This window comes from Xenopus laevis, chromosome 1L, assembly GCF_017654675.1.
Source record: "Xenopus laevis strain J_2021 chromosome 1L, Xenopus_laevis_v10.1, whole genome shotgun sequence".
NCBI lineage: Eukaryota > Metazoa > Chordata > Amphibia > Anura > Pipidae > Xenopus > Xenopus laevis.
This window is the reverse complement of record NC_054371.1, coordinates 105,182,099-105,207,697: the sequence shown is the minus strand read 5'-3', so window position 1 is coordinate 105,207,697 and position 25,599 is coordinate 105,182,099. Positions and strand designations below refer to the sequence as shown.

Genomic DNA, 25,599 nt, shown 5'->3' with positions numbered 1-25,599 from the left:
ATAACCCATACTTAGTTTTTTAAATGATCTGGAGAAAGGGAAACAAAAAAAAAGAAACAAAGAGCATACAAAATACAAGCAAACAAATTGTGTAAGCCTCCTTACAAATCCATTAGGGGTCATTTTATGAACACCAAGGCAGTGTGCAAAGTAGGCAACCCCCCCCTGCTCCCAGCCCATTTCCAACCTTGTGCATCATGCAGATGTGCAAGTTAGAGGGTGGTAGAGCGATGTGTCCTTTCTACCTGCTATAGATATTATAGATATTACTATATATATATAATAAAATCATTTTTAAAAAAAGACTTCAAAGAAATACAAATTGTGGTAGTTAATCTGTAATTAAAAATTAGCTGCAGTCTGTTCAGCGGCGATCCTCGCCTTTTCACCGCCTGAGACGGCCTTCCTTTGCTGCACCCACCCCTCCTCAGGGCGCTCACCTTTTCAGCGCTGGAGGGGGTCGGAGGCGGTTCACATCGCTAGTGCAGAGAGCACAATTGAGCTCTCTGCACTAGAAGAGCCAAATTTCCGGGTTGTTACCACGGTGTTGAGTAGCTCAACTCGCCTCATTGGTGGAGCTCCCCTGAGTCTGTTAATCATAAAACCAATTTCCAATAAGAAAAACTTTTTATAAGTAAGTTGAAGTAAAGGTTAAAGAACAATTGAGCCTAAGATACAACTTTATCTGAAATAGCAATGCATTTTATAAAGGTTACAAAAACTTATGTGTCTCTCACTTCACAGAGGTTTAAATATTGAACATTGTATAATAGTTGTTATTACCTTTACTTCCAACCATTATACAGCAATTTATTGACCATGAGCTTTTCTCCAGATGACCTAAGATTTGAAAAGTTTTACTTAGCACTGTTACCAGCTGTTCAATCCAACACCAATTTATTTTATATTTAAAAAGGTAATTTTTTAAATAGAAATACCATTTATTCTTTTTTTAACAAATTAAATTCAAAGCAGTCTATTATAGCTTTAATAGTCTCAATATAAGTGTAGACTTTAGTGTGCACAATAAGCATTGCATTTCTATGTAATGCAAATTGTATACCATTATTCCTGCTAAAATAATTCCACTTATTAAAAATGTTCTAAAAATGTCCACTTTTTTGTAATGTTACAGTTTTTTCCTGTAATGTCATATAATTCCTCCCACGTTCATACCATGTGATTTGTCAATTTCCTGCTTGTTAACGTGACTACTGGTTTGCCATTTGTAAAGACGTAAAAGCTCAAAAATAATAAACACTAATGCATTACATTCCCACATCTTGACATTTTCCTGGACTTTCCCATTTGGAGGCCATAAAGCCTGTGACAAATCAAATGTTGTCAGATACTGTTCACTCTTGTGTATATACAAACACATATATACAAACATTTAAAATCTTGGTTGCAGCAGAAATAAATACAGAAGAAGTCATTGCTGCCACTAAAGAACTCTGTTGTCAGAGTATTCAGCTTGTCAGGTTTAACCTTAGAATCCCTCTGTTTGCACACTGTTTAATCAGGAAATGTTACTTCTAGAGTTTCAGCAGAGCCAAAGCAGTTGTTTTGTGCTCCTATACAGCAATACAGACTTTAGATATGCAGCATTTACACATAGGATGGCAATGTAGCCAATTTTCGGCCAGCTATTGATGCGGAAGACAGTCAGAGGACCAAAAACACTGGCCATGAGCTGCCAACTTTTGAATAGCAAATACTGTTAACCAATGTTTCTTGTCCAGGAGACCCAAAATAAAGCAGCATGTAGAAATTTGATCTAAATAAAAATACATATACAATGTCAAAGGTGAATTTGAAAAAAAAAGTTGTTTGAAATTTTAAGACTAATCTCTATATTAAAGAACAACTTCTTCTGCATAGAAACAGCCCAATCCCCCCATATTAGACACCAAAGAAGCCATCTTTGTGTTTTTTTCTGTCTAGAAAACCTATTACCTTTGAAATACAATTTGTTTTGCTATTTAGAGGTTGTGATTCTTGTCTTCCTCTATATAAAATTATGTCAGTTCGGTAAAGAAGGAATAATGCTAGATTTCTTGCCAATATCCTCATCAAAATGCCCACAACAAGTACTTAAAAAACAGTAACTTCTGTATCTTTTCCTGAATTGTGTGACATACTAAATATATGAGTGACATATAGAGAGCAAGGGGTTGGTGAGCAACATTTTGCTCACTAGCCACTGTTTGGGGACCACTGGTATAGGGTATGGCTTCCTGCAGTTGTACTAAGATACTTGTACTCAAAGACAGCTTCACAATATATATTTATGAAATTAGTTCAGCTATTTAGAAGTACTGTCCTTGTTTTTCTACATGCAGGAATTTGAATGCAAAAATCTTTACAGAGGTCTGCCTTTTTGCCAATGTCATAAACAATTAATGAACTCAATGAGTTGTGAGACTTGTCAGGAAAAAAAGAAGCATTACAAGTAACAAAAACAACATCTGCAACTTCTACAGAATAGAATGATACCCATTGCACACGGGTGCACATAAGGACATACAGTAGTAAGATTGTTACTACTGTAATGATTGTTTCTTGTTTCTTCATATGGTGAGTACCATATGATTATTATCATTAAAGGGGAACTATAACAAAAATGTAAAATTAATTTAAGCTTCAGCTTACTGAAATAAGAAACATTCTAAATTCAATCAATTAAAAATGATGTACTGTTTCTGAAATCGTCTTCACCATCCCTCACTCAGCATCTGTTTCTCTTCATTCTCTCTTCATGCAGGAGTTGGGTGTCAGATTATCATTGACAGATAGATCCAATAGATGCTGAGAGAGGGATAGTGAACATAAACTTGATTATTTTAGAAATGATGCAGGATATTTAATTAATTGTATTTACAAAGTTTATTATTTCATTATGCTGAAGCTTTTATTAAATTTTCATTTTCGAGATAGTTCCCCTTTAAACTACATTCACCCCCCAGTATGTATATTAACTCTTTCAAACTGTAATTTAGATATACGCTGTACTATAAAACTTGGACTTCATCTTTAAACCATTTATCTGGAAAAAAATTATTTATTATATTTATATTGTCATTTTATAAATATTATGTATAGATTATTTATCCTAAATTATCTTCAACTTTAACCTAAATTCTCTTCAAATGAAACTCTTATTGCTGACATTCAGCCCCTCAACACTAAAAACCTTCCTATGTTTAAGCTATCATTCAAAAATTCTATAATTCTATAATCCCCTAAACCTCTGACCTTCACTTCTCATCTACTCTAAAAACCTCATTTAATTTCTCCTGAACTTCTACTTTCTCTGAAATACAACCTGAGATGGGCAGTGAACATTCTAGTGTTGCATTGTTGCTGCATTGATACTTCATAGTTTTATGGCAAAGCACATACCGTATATACCCGAGTATAAGCCGAGTTTTTCAGCATCCAAAATGTGCTGAAAAAGTCTACCTCGGCTTATACTCGGGTCAGCGGTACCCGACCCGAGTAGCTGAGATTGCAGTCACTTTTAATCATTCCTATACCAACAGTAGACTTGGGGAGAGACTGCAATATCCCACAATGCCCTCTGTTGGTTGTATGAAAGAATAACAGTGCGCCCTCTGTTGGTTATATGAAAGAATAACAGTGACTGCAATATCACACAGCGCCATCTGTTGGTTATATGAAAGAATAACAGTGACTGCAATATCACACAGCGCCATCTGTTGGTTGTATGAAAGAATAACAGTGCGCCCTTCTTTTGGTTATATGAAAGATTAACAGTGACTGCAATATCACACAGCGCCATCTGTTGGTTGTATGAAAGAATAACAGTGCGCCCTCTGTTGGTTATATTAAAGAATAACAGTGACTGCAATATCACACAGCACCCTCTGTTGGTTATATGAAAGAATGACAGTGCGCCCTCTGTTAGTTATATGAAAGAATAACAGTGACTGCAATATCACACAGTGCCCTCTGTTGGTTATATGAAAGAATAACAGTGACTGCAATATCACACAGCGCCCTCTGTTGGTTATATGAAAGAATAACAGTGACTGCAATATCACACAGCGCCATCTGTTGGTTATATGGAAGAATAACAGTGACTGCAATATCACACAGCGCCCTCTGTTGGTTATACGAAAGATTAACAGTGATGGCAATATCAAACAGCACCCTCTGCACATGGTAGTGGGACAGTGGGACAATGCACACAGTAATCCGTTTGGCAATTCTCTGTCACCATCAACTTTGCAAAGATGTCCGGTTGATCGCTGGGGGGGTCGCCCAGCGCTGCTGGGAGACAGGGCTGTAGTTGTGTCTAGGCTTATACTAGAGTCAATAAGTTTTCCCAGTTTTCGTAGGTAAAATTATGTACCTCGGCTTATACTCGGGTCGGCTTATACTCGAGTATATACGGTAGTTGCTTTGTTGTAAATTACTTAAGATGTCACTTCTGGCACACTCAGGAATTATGTGCTGTTGACATACAGCAAACAGTGTTGTAGCAGTTGCAATTTATTTTAAAACATCTCTGGTTTTCATTATATTAGCATTGTAAGCCTAGCTGAAGCCTAGAAGGTAATTTGGCATCCCAGTGGATGGGCAGGTCACTGACCCATGGTAAACAATTTAACTGTTCCAAAAAAACTATAAAAATTGAGATATACAGTATTGTGAATAAATTAAAAGTGTACAGTATTCAAAGTTACATGAACAGCCAATGGGAGGAAGTGACATCAGTACCATAAAGTGACTACTGCAGAAGTTTATATATAATATACCACTTACCCAGCAAGGTATCGGCAACAAGTGCCACAAATAAGAGTTATATTAATACCAAATAATCAGTAAATTTAGAACAAAATTCCAATATACCAATCCATAATGACATACAAGGACATAAATCATGGAACTCCTCTTTAACTTATAATATCCTTATATTTTACAAGAGGGGTAACTTTATTCACTATATATAAATAAAATTGATACCATGTCATTTTTGTTATTAAATGTATTCTTGACCCTTTGTGACTTGCAAGCCAAAAACAAATGCATAAAAACAATAACAATTAAAATAAATACAAGAATACTGAGAATTTACATTACAAGAAATGTCTGAAGTATTTTGCACCTAAAGCACATTTATCATTGCATATCATGCGTAACAGTTATCTTAAACAAGATGACAAGTAGATTATTAAAAGTAAATGTTATGAAAATTTATCATAGAAAATTACAACAAACATAACTGTTTTGCGTCATGAAACATTTACCCTCACTCATTTTTGTGTGATTATTGCTTGCTTGTTTCAATGGATCCGTTTCTGAATTATAAAAGATTAATGCACTGTATAATAAGCTGAAGATAATATTCAACTATATAAATTTCATTTCTATGAGCTGCAGTTTATATTGAAATTGCGTCAAACTGTGTGAAAACTCTTATTCTGAAATTTAAATTGTTTTTGAATCACTTTTTACCAGATATGTACAAGCTGCAATTAATATCTACTAATAAATAATAACTAATAAAAACCTTTTTTATAACTAAAAAGTGCAAAATATTATAATGAAAGGATCCCTATAAGCTCTAATACAATTCATGCTCTGCTTCAATGTGCTGCATTTTAAGTACAAGAGACAAAGCAACTGGGGTATGGGTCACAAATTGGACCCTGCAGCTGTACTTTCTAAATACTGCTATAAAATGTATGTTTTAAAATGCAATCATAACATTAGAATCTCAGATTAAATTAAAGCAGCAGTTTTAAGAGGTGTTCAAGTCTGATATTATGATGACAACTAGGGTAGGCATATATCCATGATTCTGAAAAAATAATGAAAGGGAATTAGAACCCTGTCCTGCATAATGGTGCTATGCAGCTCTATAAGTAGATACAAGTGCTAATAAGTAACCTAAAACTATTCAAATTTTTGACTGAGTGCAAATGCCTTTGGTCTAAAGAGTAAGATAAATGAACTGATCTAAAACATCTGAGAACAGATCAGGCAGTTTAAACCAGTCTACATAGTGTACTCAAGCTATGCACTTTCACTAGGACTCCTGTACCTAAAAAACTACTGAGTAAAAGGTATAATTTTAAGATGGATTTCCTCAGCAGACATGTGTATAGCTTTCCACATCTCTGTCTTCAAAGACTTGCATATGGGAACACTTTTGAGATGCAGCAGGTCAATGGTTTCGTTAAAACGTCATCTTCTTATGGGAAAAAAAGATTTTAAAAAAAAAACAGCCACAAACAGACATCAGAATATTTATATGAACAGCCTTTGAAGGGGTAGTTCACCTTTAAATTAACTTTTACCCATATGATGTTAACAGTGATTTTGAATGAGGGACTGGTGTATGAATATAAGTGGGCCTGAATATTGAGAATACATTTTGTTGGTTGGTGACCCCCATTTGAAAGGTGGAAAGATGCAGAAAGAAGACAAATCATTTGAATACTATAAACAGAAATGAAAAATAAAGAGCAATGTATAGTAATAGTTGCTAATTATAAGATTAATATATATTAACTTCCACTTCCACTCCTCGGTGGATTAAAGGGTGCACAAACTGTGATTAGAATTCTTATATGAGCATAAAGAATGTTATGGTTTCACCGTTTTTATTTTAATATTTTGTCAGTTTAATAAACAGAAGTCCAGTGTCACCTGGATAGTAATACATAGCAACCAATCAGTGATTGGATTTTTTTATTCAGCAGTAAAAACAATGAAAACAAACATTTGATTGTTTTGCCATGGGTTACTGCCCAAGTTCCAATTTGCCTAGTGATAATGAGTACCAGTTGAGTAATGCGTACCAGTTGGCCTTATTTATGAACAATAGGCAAAATTGCCTTAGTGCAGTAACCTTTAGCAACCAATCAGCACTTACTGTAGCTTCCATCACTGTTGTGGGCAGACCTGCTGTAGGTAGAAGAAAATATGTGTTTACAATTGTTTACTGTACTAACGCTTAGTTTTGACCAAATAAGCCCAACATTACTAATTAAACATCTGATACATTGTTATGATTTACTAGACCTAGAGCACACTACTATATTGCCTCAATTGTAGTTGTGATTATCTAATAAGGTTTTGTGAAGTGTCATCTAAAGCAAGAGCGGAGATAATTTGTAAGCTGTAAAAATTGCTATTTAAAAAAACATCCAGATGTTGAAGTATGCAGTGCAAGAAGATTAAACATAACTATGGGCTCTCTGGAAATCTGCAGATATTATTCAAATACCAAGAGCAGCAACTGTAGAAATCACTGATCTTGTCATAAAAAATAATTTAACAATTTTAAATAACACATTTGATTATGAAGACCAACTTGTATTAGTCATAATGAGCCACTACAATAAATCATTTGACATTTGTGCTATAAATGAAAGATCTCTAACCCCTTCTCTCTTTTGATGAGCATAACCCTTTGACTTAAAAGCTCAACAACATCTGGAGAGGCAAAGGTTGGATATAACATTTTAGTGAAAGGAGAACTACAGCCTAAAAAAGTGTCTAGCAATGCTGCCTTTTATATAGTGAATTTATTGTACCAGCCAAGAGGTTCAGCAGCTCTGTAATAGTAATATCCATTACTTCAAGTTGTATACAGGAGCGTGCAATTTCTTAATTGATGCAGCTCATGCTCTTTGTGTTCTTGGATGCAGTTGATAAGCTTAGGGGTCATCAGAAACCATGCACATCAGAAAGTGAGTCATATAAGCTAATACTACAGTATTATTAATGTTAATATTAATTAATATGTTAATTATTAATCAATTCATGATGCCAAATTCACGCCTTGCGATGCCATGAAATGTCAATTATAATAAATTTCTATTCATCCTTGTATTGTGAGATTTATATTGTGTATAAATACTTTTTATCCAATCAGTCCATGACTAAGCTCAGGTAACTGACAGGAGCACAGGGCATATGCAGAAAAAAACCCTAATTTTTATATTCATATTTGAACAAAATCCCCCAAAATAGGGAATTATCTAAAAGAAATTGTCACCATCTGTTATAAAATATTTTAAAGTCACTTGACTATAACAGCTCATATTCAATTTGGCTGAGCACTAAATCAGTTCATTCAAATTCATTCAAATCAGAATACTGCAAATAGAACTGGCATTCTGATAAATCCATAACCTAATCCTGTAAATTGTATATTCTTCTCAGGTGCACCAGATTAATTTTGGACCATCCGACTAGATGACTAGTGAAACGTTGTAAAGGAAAAATAAAATACAGCAAGTCCAGATGATTTCACTTATTACTAAAGATATACCATGACCTGGATGAATGAGAACCTTAACTATATTTTGTGTCATTTATGTAATACAAAAAGTCATACAAAGTCATAAAAACACTGTGCAATTATATTACTGTCATAAACAGTATTGTATTGTAAAACGCAATTCCTCATTCTTAATTTTGCTATTTATTAATTGTGAGAGTTTAAATGGTTACTCATGGCATATTCTTTGTGGATCTAACATTAATTTGTATGAACGGGTATATATTTTTCACACCTTAGCTACTGTTCTGCTATCATGCAAAATAAGTAAAAAACAGAACACTGATGATGTAACATCATCATTGTAACATTGCCAACCATTTCTTCAGAATGCATTTTGTTTTCCTTTATCAGCCAATTAATAAGTAAAATATGTTAATATAATATACTGGATATATAAGAGAAATACTGTATAGAAAATGTAAATTGTGTGTAAGCAATCTCTCATGCTGAGGTTTACTCAAGCAGCTGCTTCAAAACTATCTTTTACCTGTAAATATTTTACAGGTATTTTATATATCTTTTAAATTCTCGCTTGTATGTACTATTTGCGATTCCTCTCTCTAGGCAGCATCCAGCTGTGGTTTCTCATTGTGATAACTGACGTTCAGCTGCAGGCACTTTTACTTTGTCACTTTTCATGACATTATTTGATGCAATGGAAAAGGATGTTCACTATCAGATATAACAGATAGAAGTTTGGATTTAGTTATAAGGTCCTATATAGTTCTTGATTGCAACATTAAAACAGTCTTCTTATAAACATTACAAAAATATAGATCTGAAATCTAAAGTACATCTTTTAAACAACTTATTCATTTGTTGATTTATGTAAGTAAGCTTAGGGAACCTAGAAATGTTGTGTGTATTTCATCAATAGAGAGTTATGTTGTGTGTAAATGGCACTCGTATGCATTTATATGCAAAGCAATGGTTTAATCAGAAATGCAGTGGTATAGGAAATGGATAGGGTGCTGATCTTAGCATACTACGTTGGTTCAAAGGTTAAAAGTAACATTAAAGTTAAAAATGATTTCTTCAACATGAGCTCCATTAATCAGGTTTTGCGCTGAACATATTTTTTGCATATGAACATGCCTTGTTCATAAAACTCATGTTGAACACAGGAGTATTTAAGCAGAAGTCCTGTTTTTGTATTGCAGTTTATCAATTCTGCCATGTCACATTTTATCTCTTGTCTAAACAAGGTCTTCTTTGTTCAGTTGAGCCTTAGATAATTCATATTTACGACTTGCCCTAAAAGCGCTTTCAGAAATATTACTAGTATATTCAACTACAAATACCATACTTTTCAGGAACAGTGACAGATTTTCAAGGGTTTTTAATACGTTAAATGGAAAATTAAAACAAAGTATCCTTGCTCAGAGTGCTTTTTTCAATACATTTATGAGAATGGAGAGCTCAACCCATGTAAGTGCACCTAGGTAGGTGTCAGGTGCTTGTATTGGAATAACCTTATTATTTGGTGATAAAATATCACTTATGCCCCTCATGCTCCTTTAACAATGGGTTTCCCTTTCCTCTTGTTTCATGAACATTAGCCTGAAGTAGTTCTTAAGCCATCTGGTGCCTGGTAGGTATTTCGAGGACCTTTCAATTTCAGGCTTCTGCAATCTAATGCCTTAGGTCACTTTCCATCCTATACTGGCAGGGTTTCTGCAAGCAAACTAATCCTTCTCTTGGTCTTGTTTTTGCACAAAACAGTATCCTGTTTGTCACTATAACAGTGAGCTTTTACTAACCTTCCATTAACTTATCCTGACACAGAACTAACTTCCTTATATCAACTCTTGGATTAAACCATTCCTGTCTAAACTGTCTGTAATATGAATTCCTGTAAAGAAATTACTTTTCTATTACACTAATAAAATAATTTTTGTCACCCTATAACATCACTTTAAAGTAGAAGGAACAACCAAATTATTAAAAGGTGGCCTAAGAATTAGGCACCCCTTGTGATTCTATTTTTCGTTCTCCTTTAAATATGTTGGCACTTTATTAATATGTCCTAATAATAATTATATGTGAGCCCAAACTTTAATATTTTATTATGATCTGTTTTAGGGGAATCATATTTACTAAACAGCTGAGTCTTTTAATGAATATTATAATGTATTAGGGTGGTTTTATTTGTAATTCACTTAAAAAGCTTCAAGTCTATAGAGGTGCATTCTTCCCTGGATTATGTTCTATTTCACTATTTGCCACAGTTGACCAAAATTCAGCTCTTTGCTGTAGGTGGGATGCCTGGAGTTGTAATATGAGAGTTAGAGGTTGTACACTCCTGATTTAAAACTGGAGAAAATAGATTTTTGCACTTATGGGGTTAAAAACCACCATGAGCATACAGCTTCTTGGATTGACGAACAGGAAGTGAATTCTAAAACAGGAATAAACTTGGTATGCAATTTACTAATAACACCCACGTCGTCCATAGTTGTCAGCAGTACATTTAATTTTTACTAAGAAGATAAGATACAATATGTGCATGAATGTTGTGATTGATATTTCCTTATAAGGAATAATCCAATAGTTGATGCTGTTAATTATGTATATTTTAATGATTTCTACATATTTCTTCTGAAATTGTGTATTGTAAGTATACTTTATCGAAGTATTCCATGAGACTTTTCTGTTAACATTTTAAAGTGCCTCTAAATTACAGTTAATTGTAAAGCATTACATTTTAGAAGAAACTTTGGAAAAAGGTTAAAAGGAGCAAAATATCATTAATGGTTGAGAGATCTTTTATAACAGCTGCGCAGAGTTTCCTTCTGGCTGAGCAGTGACCTCTTCTGGGATCTCGAAGGCAAGCATTTAAACTCCCGAGCATCCATAGAGTAAAACTAAGAGTAAAACTAATGCATTTCAGTGTCGTTTTTAACGCTAGAGTCTACATAGCTTGCAGTTTTTTCTGCCTGAGGTATGAAACCACTTATAATCATTGGCTTATGCTTCAAAAGAATGGTGAGCTTATATTCAAATAAGCTATTTGGGGTTGCTTTTAAAGGAATAGCTGGATATATTTAAGCATATTTTTAATATATATATATATATATATATATATATATATATATATATATATATATATATATATATATATATATATATATATATATATATATATATTTAGACCACGCACCTACTGCATTGCTATTCAATTATATCTAGATTTGCTCCATAAAATTGAATCTTATAACAAATATAATACTTTTTAGAGGCTTCACCTTGAATATCAGTACTTCTTGTAAGTGCATGTCAGCACTGTTTATTCTACTTTTTGATCTACAGTATGACAACTTGTCAGGCAAGCCACATGGGGGATTAAATAAAAGGCAAAATGTTGTTACAGTGCTAGATTAATAGAACTGGCAAGTAGTTGTTATATTTATCCCTGTGGCTCTCAAACTGTGGGAGTCTCCCCCGTGAAGCTCAGAGTTTGACAGTATGGGTAAGAATTGATGAAAATGGTCATTTACTCTCCTAGATTCACCTTAAAGACCGACTTCAAGGTGTTAGGATGTGATGTGGGGTGCATATATATTTGCTAGTCTAGATATTCTTACAAGTATGACAGGAAAACTACTACACAAATATTTTCCAATATCTGTACCCATTTCATCAGCTTAAGGAGGCCCAGAACCTTTAGTGTTAGATAGTGTTAACTCATCAGAACAATCATGGCTAACACTCCAATATACATAAATAATTTTTTGCCTGTGAATAACCTTTGCCAAAATGTTTTAATAATCCTTTATATTATAATTTATTAAACGTTAACAAGGTACTTTTCCCATTAAACAATATAGTTTTCAGGAGCAAGGATAATTGGTTTTCTAAAGTAAACAAAGGATGCATTCATAGATTGCACTTCCCAATGCCATTAAAAAAAATTATACCTTATATGTACCTGGAATGTATCATCCCAAAGACTTCCACACCTATTCTAGCCATACCTCTAAACTACGCCCGTTCCAACATTGACAAATACATTGACCCAATCAATATATATCAAATTGTGTAAACAATTATGGAATGTATTGTTTTTATAATTAGGTAAAAATAGGATTTAGTTAAACCCGATGAGCAGCAGGTAGATTCATCAACCTTGTTAACTGTTTTCATCTACAGCAGATCAAACATTTTCGGTAGGTCTACTGAGTACCCAGTGAGACCTGCAATTCAGGTTGCCTGAACATTATCTTAATACAACCACCGGGTGGTTGGGAATTATGGGATTTGTAGTCCAACAAAAGCAGAAAAGAGGGCCACAGGTTGAAAGTGACTGTTTGAGTTAGTGATCTTATATAATAGTACTTTTGGTTCTGCATCTTTTTAAGATACAAGTTGGAGGAAAGAACCAAATATTTGTAGTCACTGTACAAATACCAACGGACAAGTATTTTGCTTTCTTTGTTGACATCCATATCCATAGCATTTTTCCATTTCTGCTTTTACAGTCACACATGTATCTGTGGATTAGGCTTGCGTGCAGTAGCAGTTTGGATACCTACACAATGTATTCTTATGTTCTTTCTTAGAAATAAGGCAATAACACAAATGTCTAGTTGATTACAACATCAAAACAAATGAACCCATTATAAATATTTACATAACCACAACATCAACAGATCTTTATTAACGGTTCAACTAAATGTTTTTCAATTTAAATGTGTTTCTAACATAGTACTTAGGCTGAAAAATAGTGCAAGTCCAACACTTAACGGCAGTAAAATTGCTAGCAGGTCAGCTGCCAATCCAGCAGTACATGGCACCAGGCTTGTTCACAAAATAAATTACTACTTATTCATGGTAAAAGGGGAAGTTCACTTTTAAATTAAGTTTTACGTTATGGATTGACATCAGCAATGTTTCAGATTATTATTCATTGTTTCTTTTGTATGGTGCTTTAAATAGGTGCACTACTTTTCAGCATGTTTGAATGTCAGGGTTCATTACTCCAGATTGACTGTTAAGATTCTATTTTATTGTTAATACAGTGCTAGATTACTGGAACCGGGAAGTAGTTGCTGCACCTATTATATTTATCCCAATGGTTCTCAAACTGTGTGGCCCCCAGGAAGCTCAGAGCTTGGCAAGCTGGCTCAGCCTGAAGAATTGGTGAGAATTGGTGAGAATGACCATTTGCTCTCCCACCAATATTTCATTGGTTGTTAGAAGGTACAGGTATGGAACCTGTTATACAGAATGCTTCTGGAAAATGTATCATTCCATGATTTGGATCTTAAAATCCTTTAAATAAACCCAATAGGCTGGTTTTGTTTCCAATAAGGATTACTTATATCTTAATTGCAATGTGTGGTTCATTATTATACAGAAAAAGGAAACCAGTTCTAAAAATTTGAATTATTTCGATAAAACTGAGTCTATGGGAGACAGCCTTTCCATAATTTGGAGCTTACAGGTTTCCGATGGTGGTTGAAAACGGTTAACTCTAATAATAGGCAGATCATTAGCTCACATGGGCAGAGATTCCCACAATTTGGAACTTGCTGGTTATAGGGAATTCCACAAAAAACAAACAAACACACACTACAAACAATTGGCAGCAAAGTTTGGTGTTCTAAAAGGATTCTGGGGAGATTTATTTTTTACCTTTCGATACATTAAAGTTGCCACCTGTCCGGTTTTGGGGGGCAGGATTTCCTGGGAAATGTCATTATCCCCCCCCCCCCGTTGCGTCATGGTCCCGTCTCCTCTTGGAGTTCGTCGGGGGGAAAGGTGACAACCATAAGATACATCTTTGCATGTCGCTAAAGTTTTGTATTAGTGCTGAAATACAGGAATAGTATCAGTATTTTTGTTCTTTGGTTAAAGAATAATTAACACATTTAATTTTGAAACATTATCAGTGATCTATTCTATTGATATTTATGTGGGGGTTTCTTTATGCTTTTAAACAATAATTCCTTAAATTATCTGGAAATCTTGTCAACTATACCAAGAGCCAGGTTTAAAAAAGCCACCCTCTCTAAAATCAGATCAAATAACTACTATTTCACACCTCTAAAATACCTATAAAAATACTGTAATACATTTTAGCAGTGGATGTGCCAGAACACTGATCTTTCAGAACACTGATCTTCATATGCACTTTATCCCTTTAGGCTGCCTTCGAGTGCTGAGTCTGGTGAACACGTCATAGAACAGTTCTCTGGGAACCTCAGAAGTGTTCACAACATGCTCATATACTTGGCACTTGAATAGGAACTTATGCAGGTGAGGTGTGTGGGGAAGTCTTGGGTGGGGTACTTTGAGGTTTTTGCTGATCCTTTGCAGTATCTTACTCCACCAGTACTGACACATCCAGATATCAATATGGCATGCTAAAAAATAGGAATTAAAGTTTAAAAACACATATCAAGCTTATATAAGTGTGTTGCTATAGGTTACTATTGCTTTTCAATAAATCTGAAGGCAGTGCTAAAAAGAAATTCTGCCGCTAAGTGGAAGTGAGGGGTTTAAAACTTTAACTGCTTTTACTATAATAGAAGCCTAATAGTTATCGTGCTTCCCATTTTGGGATTAACGAAAAAGCCATTCCAAGGAAGAGTTATGTAAAAGTATGTATGCCAGCTGCACCTTCACAAAGTATATTATTCTAGTGGTATTATTCCAGCAAATATCGCCATCTGCAACATTACAGCTCCCTGTTTACATACAGTATACTGTGTGCACAATTTTTATACAGTGTCCTTTACAAATCTTCCCTATGGCTTTCTCCTCACAGCTGGAGACATTTAAAGATGTAACTATATCTAGTTCAGTTCCTGTCCTGACGGTTTTCTTTCTTTTAGCTCCCTAAAATTGAGGTAGGTACACAAGCACAAACAAACAAAATCAAAAGTAGAAGCTCTCAAGAGCCCTTCTGGGCTTAAGCAAAAGATAATCTACAACATAGGAAAGTAATAACAGACTACACCAAACAATGCAATGCACATTGCAACAGACAAAGACTTCTCTAGGCAACACCAGTTCTGTGGGGGTCTCATCTCAGTGGTCAATAGTACCTATTAAGGTGTATCTACATACAAACATCTACATACAAAGAAAGATGTTTGAAATTTAAGAATTAAACTTTATTACCCATTGACCTCTTGTGGTGTAATGCTTCCACCTTACTAGCAAGTACATAAAAACTCCAGCACACAAGTTAAATGCAAAACAGGGATAACCCCTGTGTTTACTGGTGTTAAACCAAACAACAACAACATTTTTGGGACAAGTGTCTTTGTCGGGTGATCAGTACAAACCCACCAAAAACCTTAAATGTCCTCAATTACTAGCCCCACCCCACAATGGAATGTTAATTAGTTTAAAACATCAACAGCATGAATTATATAAGGGTTTAAACCAATGTTCATTAGTTCCAGTGTCTCCCAAGAAGGTTTGTAGTTGAACAAGAGCAAGTGAGCTGTGTCCCCTAAGGTGTTTTGTTGATGACCAAGAGCAAAGCAAGCTTTTTCTCATAAGTAGTATCTTATTAGCTTAACAAGAGCCAAATATGATATAGGCTGACTCATAACTCTTAAATTGTATAAACAATTAAACTTTGTAACCAAAGTGAGGTTTTCTTTAGATAATTAAAATTATACAAAAACAATCATCAACTTTCTATTACTTAAGGGGGCAGTCAACAGCCAGATGAATCTTAAAAAAAATTGTAGAAAATAAACGTAATTATGAAGCAGCAGGGTACATAAAATAGTTATAAATAACAGGTAAGACTAAATTCATCATTTAACCATTATGGTATTTGTGTTTTCACATGCCAAATCCAGTAGCTTTCACATTGTTCCAATTTCAATGTAACATCATGGCCTGATGTCAAAGTGTTCTGTGGGTTTCTACTGATCACTTGACGAGGACAGGCCCCCCGAAATGTTATTTGACTTGACACCAGTAAACACAGGGGTTATCCCCTGATGGAGTTTTTCTGTACTCTATAGATGGTAGGTGTGCCATCCTTCTTTAGTCTACAGCACTGTGTTTATTAGCTTTGAGGCCAGGTGTGCACATATATTTTTTGGATCCACACTTCTTATTAGAATGCAGTATGAGGATTTGCAATCTGCACTCTGCTGAAATATATGCTTGAATTTGCTTTTCTGATTCCCATGACAGCTTCATTCTGATTTCTGAAACTCCACAAAATCTGGAACATTCTCTGTGCATGGTCCCTGCAAGCATTCAAATTAGCACTATTAAATGACTTAAGGCACCAGGACTATAGTCCTCATAGTGGGACTGACCTTGCTATTCCGAAAATAAATTGCTTTCTTCTTATACTGTATATTCACTTATTTCGTGTGGTGGTCAGTTTTTAGAGAAAATCAGAGGCAATGACTGGGGAGTGATAGCATAACTAAGTGAGACTTTGTAAGCTAAAATTCCAGATTTGAGAAAATACAATTCATAAATAGCAAATTGTTCTATGAACAGCTTTGTTATTATTACATACAGCCTAATAATGGTTAGCAGCACTATGCTTTCTCAATCTTATTTTGTATATTAAGTTATACTTGATCTTATAACAACAATAATTCATACAAATTCATAGTTAAGGGCAGCCATTTTCCCCCAATACTATAAAGGTAATTTACAACTGTAAATGCAGTGTGCAATTTACCATGTTTTTTACCCATAATACTGGCACCCTCAAAGAGGGTTCCTTTGTGTCAATAGGTGGTCTTATATGAGTTTCATACCAGCACGTAGGGTGAAAATACCGGCACCAAGCAAAATAAAGCAGGAGTGCTAGATGTGTGTTTGTACATAAGTACCTTTAAAGGAGAATTCAACCCTTTAGCAAAAAATTACCCTACTCCCCACCCCACATAGACCCCCCTCCCTCCTCCCCCCAGCCTAATTGCTGCCCCGGAGAAATGCCCCTAACTTTTTACTTATCCTTCGGCGCAGATTCAGGCATCAGAGTTCCACACAGCCATCTTGAGTCTTTGGAAAGATGAGAGGGAGACCAGCGAAGCGGCGCATGTGCAGTTCGAGCAATTTGCCGATTTGCAACAACTGCGCATGTGCTGAAATGGACAGAAATTGCAGAAGCGCTGGAAGAAGACACGAAGACCTGGAAGATGGCTGCGGTGAACTTCGATGCCTGAATCTGTAAAAAGTTAGGGGCAATTCCCCCGGGGTGGGGGGTAGTTAGGCTGGGGGGAGGAGGGAGGGGGGTCTACGTGGGGTAGGGGGTACGGGTTTTTTTGCTAAAGGGTTGAATTCTCCTTTAATGAGTGGAGTCAATGTACACCACTGTGGTTGTAAATGATCGATTATATCTTTGTGACACATTTCCTGTGACTATACATCTGTTGGCTGTAGGAGCTCATAAAAACTATAGGCAAAAACTTATATATTGAAAAAAAAGTATTTTTATATATACTGCCAATTTCCCAGCTTTAATTCTTCAGTGTGTGCCTTAATTCCTATTTAATAGTTGGGCTAGTGCAAGCATGCTTTCCAAAGATTGAAAACTGCAGGGAAATCTTAGTGAATTAATTGATTGGCCCAATTATTTAAGACTATTTACTGATATTGTGTACTGCTTCCATATAACAAGATTAAAAGTATTTTAGCAACAGATCATTTTTTGATCAAAAATAATATTATCACCCTAACTGTATATATCATAAATTGACATGCTTCAAGCTAAAAAAATTGATGTCCAGGATAAGCGGCTGGGAAGACAAGACAAAATTTCCAGCTTTTTTTTAAGAATCAGACATTCTTCTACATTTGTTTTAAACGGTGTGATTAATGTCACCAACCAGAAAAAGGCATTGCAAACGTTGGATATAAAATCAAGGACGTCCCTGAAAACCAAGGACGTATTTGGCATGGGATAGTGATAGAAAACAGAGGAAACACAAACTTGCAGCTGTGGCACTATAAACATTAGCAAATGAAACCAGAAAATACTAGTGAATGGTTGACAAAAACGGCAATATTTTGATTTCTTGATATTTTTTTTTATCAAAATTGTGAGATTAGAGCTCTCACCACAGAAAAACGCACCCACTCTATGGGTGATCTGTGTATATAATATTTCAATGGAGGATCAGCACTCAAAAGTTGTTTGTGAATAACTTTGTTTATTATTTCACACAAATTTTTACATCTTACCAAAAAAAAAAAATTTGTGTGAAATAATAAACAAAGTTATTCACAAACAACAGTGAATGCTGATCCTCCATTGAAGTATTTTAATATACCATTGATCTTGCACCACTGGCTTTATCGGTACGAGTGCAGGCACTGTGGGGCATTTCTATATATATATGTATGTATATGTATATATATGTATATATATATATATATATATATGTATATATATATATATATATATATATATATATATATATATATATATATATATATATATATATATATATAGCAAAGCGTCCACGCTCTGATTGGTCTTCTTCAAATGCGGGTGCAGGGTCAATATAAAATGACTGATTCAAGAGGACCCGCACTCCATGTCAAATAAAACATAGTTCTTTAATGATCATAATTATGCATCCTAATTGTGGAAACTAATAAAGTTTTACTTTTATTGTTTTTTACTTTCCAAGAGTGACAGTACACTAATGAACCGAATAAAGTAAAGCTATAGTTTCTAATTTACATCTTTTTTTAATTATGTGTCAGTCATGAGTAGTGGATAAGTCCAAATAACATGAGAGATAGGGGTTTATTTGGGTTTCAAGCATCAATTACATTACCCCTAGAACTCATAGCAGTGGCAATTCCAAGTATAAATACCCCAGAACTCATAGTAGGAAGGCACAGTGACAATTCCCTGTATAATCTGGATCAACTAGCATTTAGGCAGGTTAAAAAAAAAATTAAAAGCCAAAGGTTGAACTAGATGACGTGTGTCTTTTTTTAAGCTAACTTACTATGTTACTATGTTAATTCCCCCTGAAATCAACCTGGTTGAAGCAGTGTCAATTTACCCCTAGAACTCATAGGATGTCTCAGTTGCAATTTTATGTGTCATATTTGTTAATCTTTTAAATACCTGTAGAACCATCCACTACAGTAAAGATGATCTTAGAGATGTTCCTTCTTTCAGAGAAAATGTGGGTAAGAAGAGCAGCTGCAGGCTGAGGGAAATGGAGAGACAAAGGTGCTGAAGAAGTATAGATTCCCTTCTCTGCATACTGCCCTTTGCCACTTCCAACACACCACAACTTAGCCCACCAATATTTATGACAGAAGAAGTCAGCCATAAAGGATAGTCATTGCAGCTGTGTCAGTTAATGTCCCACAATCTACAGTGCAGATACATTATCTGTCATGTATGGTGCAGAGCAGCAAAATGCAGTGGATTTGAAGCCAGTCGTGTTGGCCCTTCACACCGCTATCAGGAGAGCAGGGGCGGGAAGTTTGAAAGAGGAGGAGGGTGGGAGGGAGGGTTACAGAGAATGCTCATTCCTTCAGTGAGAAAGCAGGGTTTACAGGGACAAGTGACACATTTCAGAAGTGGGGAAGCTTGTCAGTGTAAAATAAAAATAATTAAAAAACTCTGGTATTATGAATCTTTCCATTCAAGTTAGATGGGCCCCTAATCATTCTGGGCCCCTAAGTGATAGTCTAGGGTAGCCTATTTGTTAATCTGCCCCTGGGCAGGATAGACTTTGCTCTGATAGAAGTTGCCTGTGCCACAAAATTTCTCATGCAACTTCATGCAAGAGCATGAGATTTTGAAGAATCCTGCACTGGTGAATCCACCCCCCGTCACTCCAGTGCACAAGTTGGAGGAAAGTGAGTAGCTTGTCAAAGGGGAAAACCATGGGGTCCACTGCATGGGAAGAGGGCAGTTGGAAGAGTATAGCGCATAGGGCTGATTTAACCATTGGGCCTATTGGGCATCTGCCCAGGATCCACTGATTTTGAGTGGGGGGGGGGGCTGTGCCAGAAGGTTTTTTACAATGTAATTTAATTCCCTCCTGCTGCCCTCCTTACCCCCACTGCTCCCACTGCCTTCCTTGCCCCCACCACTCTACAGTCTTTCGCAAAGGGCTGTGCATTCCACTGTGGAATGCACGGCCATCTTGGATTATCTGCAGTGTATTGAATAGGCAGAAAGAGAGTGTGTCAAGCCACTGTGAGAACACAAGGAAAAAGAAATCTTTGCTACTTGTATTCTGCTTGGCAAATGTAAGGTAATGCGGACAAGCTATCCACTGATTTCACTGGCATGTATGGAGTTAATGAAGTGCTCATTGGCCATTTTTCAGTGATCTTACTGGCATGTGTGGAGTTAATGGAGTGCTCATTGTACATTTTTCAGTGATCTTACTCACGTGTCTGTGATTGATGGATTGCTTATTGGCCATTACATTGGCCATCTACAGTGATTATACTGGCACAGCTAGGGTTAATATGCTAATTATGCATGTTCTGTAGTAATTGTAATAGCATGTCTGCGCTAATTATGCGGATTATTTTTCTGTAGTATTTATACTGGCACGCCTGGAGTTAATATACTGATTATTAATTTCCTATAGCATTATACTGGCACATATATGATTAATATACCTGTTATCTATTTTATTGGCCTTAAAATGGCCCTGAGCATAGCGCACTTGCATCCCTACATTAAACTGAAATTAAACTCTGCATAGTGTTCTTACTCTGATGCGGGTTACATCATGACAGGCAGCACAATTTTAATATGTATATTGTATAGTGTGAGCACTAAAGTCCAATTTTACATAAAACAATATTGCTTATAAAAACGTAAGACTTTATGATAGTTCTTAAAGGGATGCTGACACTATCATATACATCTGGACATCATCCCTAAAACCTGACTACTTTTTAAAGAAAATGTCAGCAGTGCAGCAAACCTCTAGATAGTACTAAGAAGCGCTATGGAAGTGAGTAGCAACGTAGCTTCCTATGTGCCCAATAGTTCAGTTGCCATCTGGTCGGTATTCAATGGCAATGTTATTAACAGCGTAAAAAGAGAAAAAATAAAGAATGGTTTTCCAGAAAAGGTGGCAACCCTACACATAGTGAATTGTGCCAGGAACACAAGGCACCTCTGCTACTCAAAACTGGTAAAATAACTAGTAGATAACAATGGAGTGACAATTTAGTGGGTTATATTATTACATCAATTTACATAAATACAATCTATCCTTCACATATATAAAATCAGAGGGGAAAACATTACAATACAATAGCATATGGGATATGGGGTATGTACCTGCCATTAGTACTGCCCCCAAAAATACATCCAGGTTAAAAAGTAATTTGAAGAACATTCCACTTGCCGTTCAAACACACAAAAACCAGGCAAAAGTTGGTGAATGAGTGCGACAATAATTCCCTGGTGATGATGAATTCATTTCCCAGCTGTTTGCAGCCTATGAAAGTAAATGATTAGCGACCTCTTGGGGAGCAGCGAAGCATTGTCAGTTGGCTGTGCATGGAGAGACTTTGCTCCACCTATAGAAAAGGGGGTGTGGGAGACTGGTAATACCTATGTGGGTGGGTGGAGAAGCTTACAAAACTTTAGGAAATTTCAGCATGGGAGAAAGTTCCCTCCTCGCTGAGAGAGCGCACTGAGGAGAAATCCCATCACTGACAGAACTAGAAAACTTGGAGGGACTAAGTGAGAAGATAGTTTTCTGACTGAAAAAAAGGCAACCTTTTCAGATACAAGGCACAATAGGAACTTTATTTTTTTCTACTATAGTATATATGATTTTGTAGTATAGTCCTGATTTCAGAGAAAAAGGAATATAGCTGATTTGCTTTTGGATTATCTGCTACTTGCCCGTGCCCTGTTCTGCTGGCCTGATCTAATTAGCCGTGTCCTAGTGATCTGGCCGAGGGAAGAGGGGGAGGCTAATGACAGTGTGAGTCCAGGCGCTGCTGTCACACCAGGGATAACGAGTTTGGGGTCAGTCCCCAGAGCCTCGGGTCACGCAGCGAGTCGGCTCCCACAGCAACATAAGGAAATACCACGTTTCAGTAGGGGAGAAGTAGAAGCACTAAAGGAAAACTGGATTTTATTTGGCAAAGGTTTCACTCGAGAAGTTTGAAGTCCGTCACCATGGCTGAGAAGAAGAAGGAAAAAGAAGGGAAGGGAAGAAAAGGAAAAAAGGACAGGAAAGGGAAGAAAGCGGAGGGTAAAGACCAAGGCACAGGTGAGTGACATTTTGTGTTTGGATGCCGCTAATGTGGCACTACCTGCTCTTTCCATTTCCTCCCAACACACGGGAGACTAAAGGCGCAGTAGTTACTCAGGTTAAGATGGTAGAAAGCAACGAGCAACAAGCGCACTAATGACTCTTCCCTCTTTTTGCTTTCAGTGGAAGCTATTTAAAAGCAGTTCTCATGACCGTTTCTGTGTGTTAGGATTAGGTCAATTACTGTGACAGCTTTTCTTGCTTTTACATGCAAAGAAAACCCCAGGCGGCTCTCGGAGCTCTCAGGCTTCATCTGCATTCTCAGGCTGCCCTCTAGCGATGGCATGGAGGAGAGAGCGAGAGAGAGACGCTTAAAAGGAGGGATTTCCCTGCTGCGCTAAATCAAGTGAAACCCAGGGGCACGCTACTGACGTCAGCGCCTTGTACCTGTTGTGTTGTGTTACCGGACGCGTCTGTGTTACGTGTATGTGGTTGCCTAGGTAGTTTTTCATGGAGCCAGGCATGAGTGGCTGGAAAGGGATAGAAACATCAGCAAGGAGCGGCAGGAAGAAGCTGTTAGTTATAAGTCCAACATTGTTATAGATAGATGAATAGATATGTATTCACGTGCACTGGCTTTTCCTTGTTAAAGGAGAATGTCACAAAACAACCCCCTAATAGACTTTTCAGTTTCCTCCTAGCAAGGGCTTGGAATTCAATAGCCTTTCAATGTTGTTAAACTACAACTCCCACCAGCCTTTGTCAGGTTATCGGTAGCTTAAACACGTGCTGCAGACTCATCACATCTGTCTGACTGGAGAGGCTGCTTAATAGGAGCACAGCTGGCTCCCCCCTGAGAATTATTTATGTAGTAGCTATTTTCTTTTCATTTAAAAGAAAAGGGGGGCTCTGGGATCTGTCTATTTGCCCAAGGCATTTGATAGCTTCCAGCCTGCACAAACACGCCCATACAGCATGGTTTATGCTTTCACCTTTAGTTTTATCATTCTTGTGTTTGCCACTGCTTGCTACCAATTCATTAGGATATTTCTGTCCGCCACTGCACCACAGAACTGTACAAACTGTTCAAATATTTATTTTTAACATGTATTTTTACAGTGGGTCCAGGAATATTCCTCTGGGTGTGCTCAGAAATCAGTTGGAAGGGGGAGTGATCACGCATTTGAATGAAGAATTTAATTTTTATACTGTAGCAGTAATAAAAAATTAAGATTTGTAGCCCGAGTCACTTAATGATGTTTTACATCTGAGATAAGTCCATTTGGTTAAGGAGATCTTAATGAATCTTAATTGAAGGGTGACATTTCACTTCATGAGAGATAAGTATCATTAGACCCCTAAATCATGCAATTCAGTTCATTTACTTATCCACTGACACATGTTTTATTTTTGCACCTATATTCTCTAGTGCCAGAGTTCTGAAATGTGCTGGTGGTCATCTTTTGCACAACTACTTCCCTGTCTGCTAGCTAGCTAATGATTTTTAGAGCTGTAGTTTAGGCAAAGTTGGAAATCCTTGCACACTGCAATTCTTTGTATTTTGTTTAATGTTTAATGTTTAAGACAACAAGGGATAGGATGGAACACACAATCCGCAGGCTCTGCTGCAAAATATTTTATTTGATCATATGTTTCGGATCACATGGATCTTTTTTCAAAAATGTGATCCGAAACATGTTGTGATCAAATAAAATATTTTGCAGCAGAGCCTGCGGATTGCGTGCTCCTTTCAGTAGCATTAGCCGGAGCTTTGACTAATGCATTAGAATATTTTCATTGCATTAGTGATGATACTACAGATATACTGTATATTCTAATGGTTTCTAAAGTGCCATAAATTATACAGCACTTTACAGAGCCACAATAATTGAAAGACTTATAGAATGGAACAGTGTGGATGTGGATAGTATTATTTCTTCATAGACAGGATTCTCTACCAAAGAGCTTACAGTCTACAGCATTTGTTTATAAGAACATACAGGAAGAGCATGTGCTTAAGCTGTAGGAAAATCTATGTCCTTTTCATTAAACACTTTTTTTTTCTTGTGTTAAACAATATAAAATCACGTGCTTTTGTTGAATTTACTATTGTCCAGCATAAAACTACTTTCCAGCAAAGTTTTGTTGTGTAAACAGCAAAAAAAAGTTCTGATGGTTTTAGCACTTTGATGGATTTTCATTCTCTAAATGTCTGAATAGTGTAGATAGAGATGAATGCTTAATTCTCTGCTAACTAAATAGAAAGCTGGGCTGCACCCTGTTTTCTACAATGTTGTGATAGTTAATTACACTCTTCGCTTCAATGGCTGTTGGGTGCCTTTTCTAATTGCATGGGGAACAGCTATTTTTAGGTGCCTTTTGGAACTGCTCTTCCAACTGTTTTAAAGTAGACATCTTCAAATGAAATGCTAGTCATTTTATTGCATGCAGTAAAGCTGCCTGCTGAGTAGGTGGCACTACTAGGTTAAACTATAGTCAGTTAAAGCATTCCCATTATGAACATTGATAATATTTTAATACCTGGAACACAGAACGGTAAACTGTGTATCTGTTTGGAGTAAAAACTCATCATTGTCATTTGTGGTGGGCTACAAATATCAAGACAGTGAGAGTTCTTACTTGAGTTATTGTTTTTAAGTCTTTGATAGTTGCTACTTTCTTAATGGCTCCTGACTTTTATGTGTCAGTGGTTTATCAGAATTATCTCAGTATCAAAGATGTTTTCAGCAATTCAGTCAGGACAAAACATGAGCAGTAGCCTCCAGGGCTAGCATTCCTGTGGACAATGACCTGCTTATGAAATGCGAGAGAGACAGGGGCCAGGGGTCTTTCTGATTGGCATTCTTGCCTTTTAATGTTTGTTTACTGATATCAAGATCTTTGTTGGCTGGTTTATTGCCTGGTTCACAGCATTTAGTTATATTTTCTTTGTGAAAGAAACAATACCTCAAGTTTACCCTATATGGAAAAAATATTTTATTGCATTCACCAATCTGTATTGCAAGCTACTTCTAACTTTGCAATAAAGTATTTGCATGATGCTTTTACATTACCTGT

The 25,599-nt window shown here is 36.2% G+C and overlaps 1 protein-coding gene across 8 annotated transcripts in view; it reads left to right on the top strand.

The window, feature by feature from the left end:
* Positions 1 to 25,599, top strand: part of LOC108712234 (pro-neuregulin-1, membrane-bound isoform) — a 480,176-nt gene that overhangs the window by 365,589 nt on the left and 88,988 nt on the right. The window contains exon 1 of one of the 8 annotated variants that reach the window (XM_018254367.2): positions 21,849 to 22,539. The exons of the other annotated variants lie outside the window; for them this stretch is intronic. Coding sequence (XP_018109856.1) covers positions 22,446 to 22,539 — 94 coding nt within the window. The 5' untranslated portion in view covers positions 21,849 to 22,445. Of the gene's footprint in view, positions 1 to 21,848; positions 22,540 to 25,599 lie in introns of those variants that run through there. 8 annotated transcript variants of the gene reach the window in all.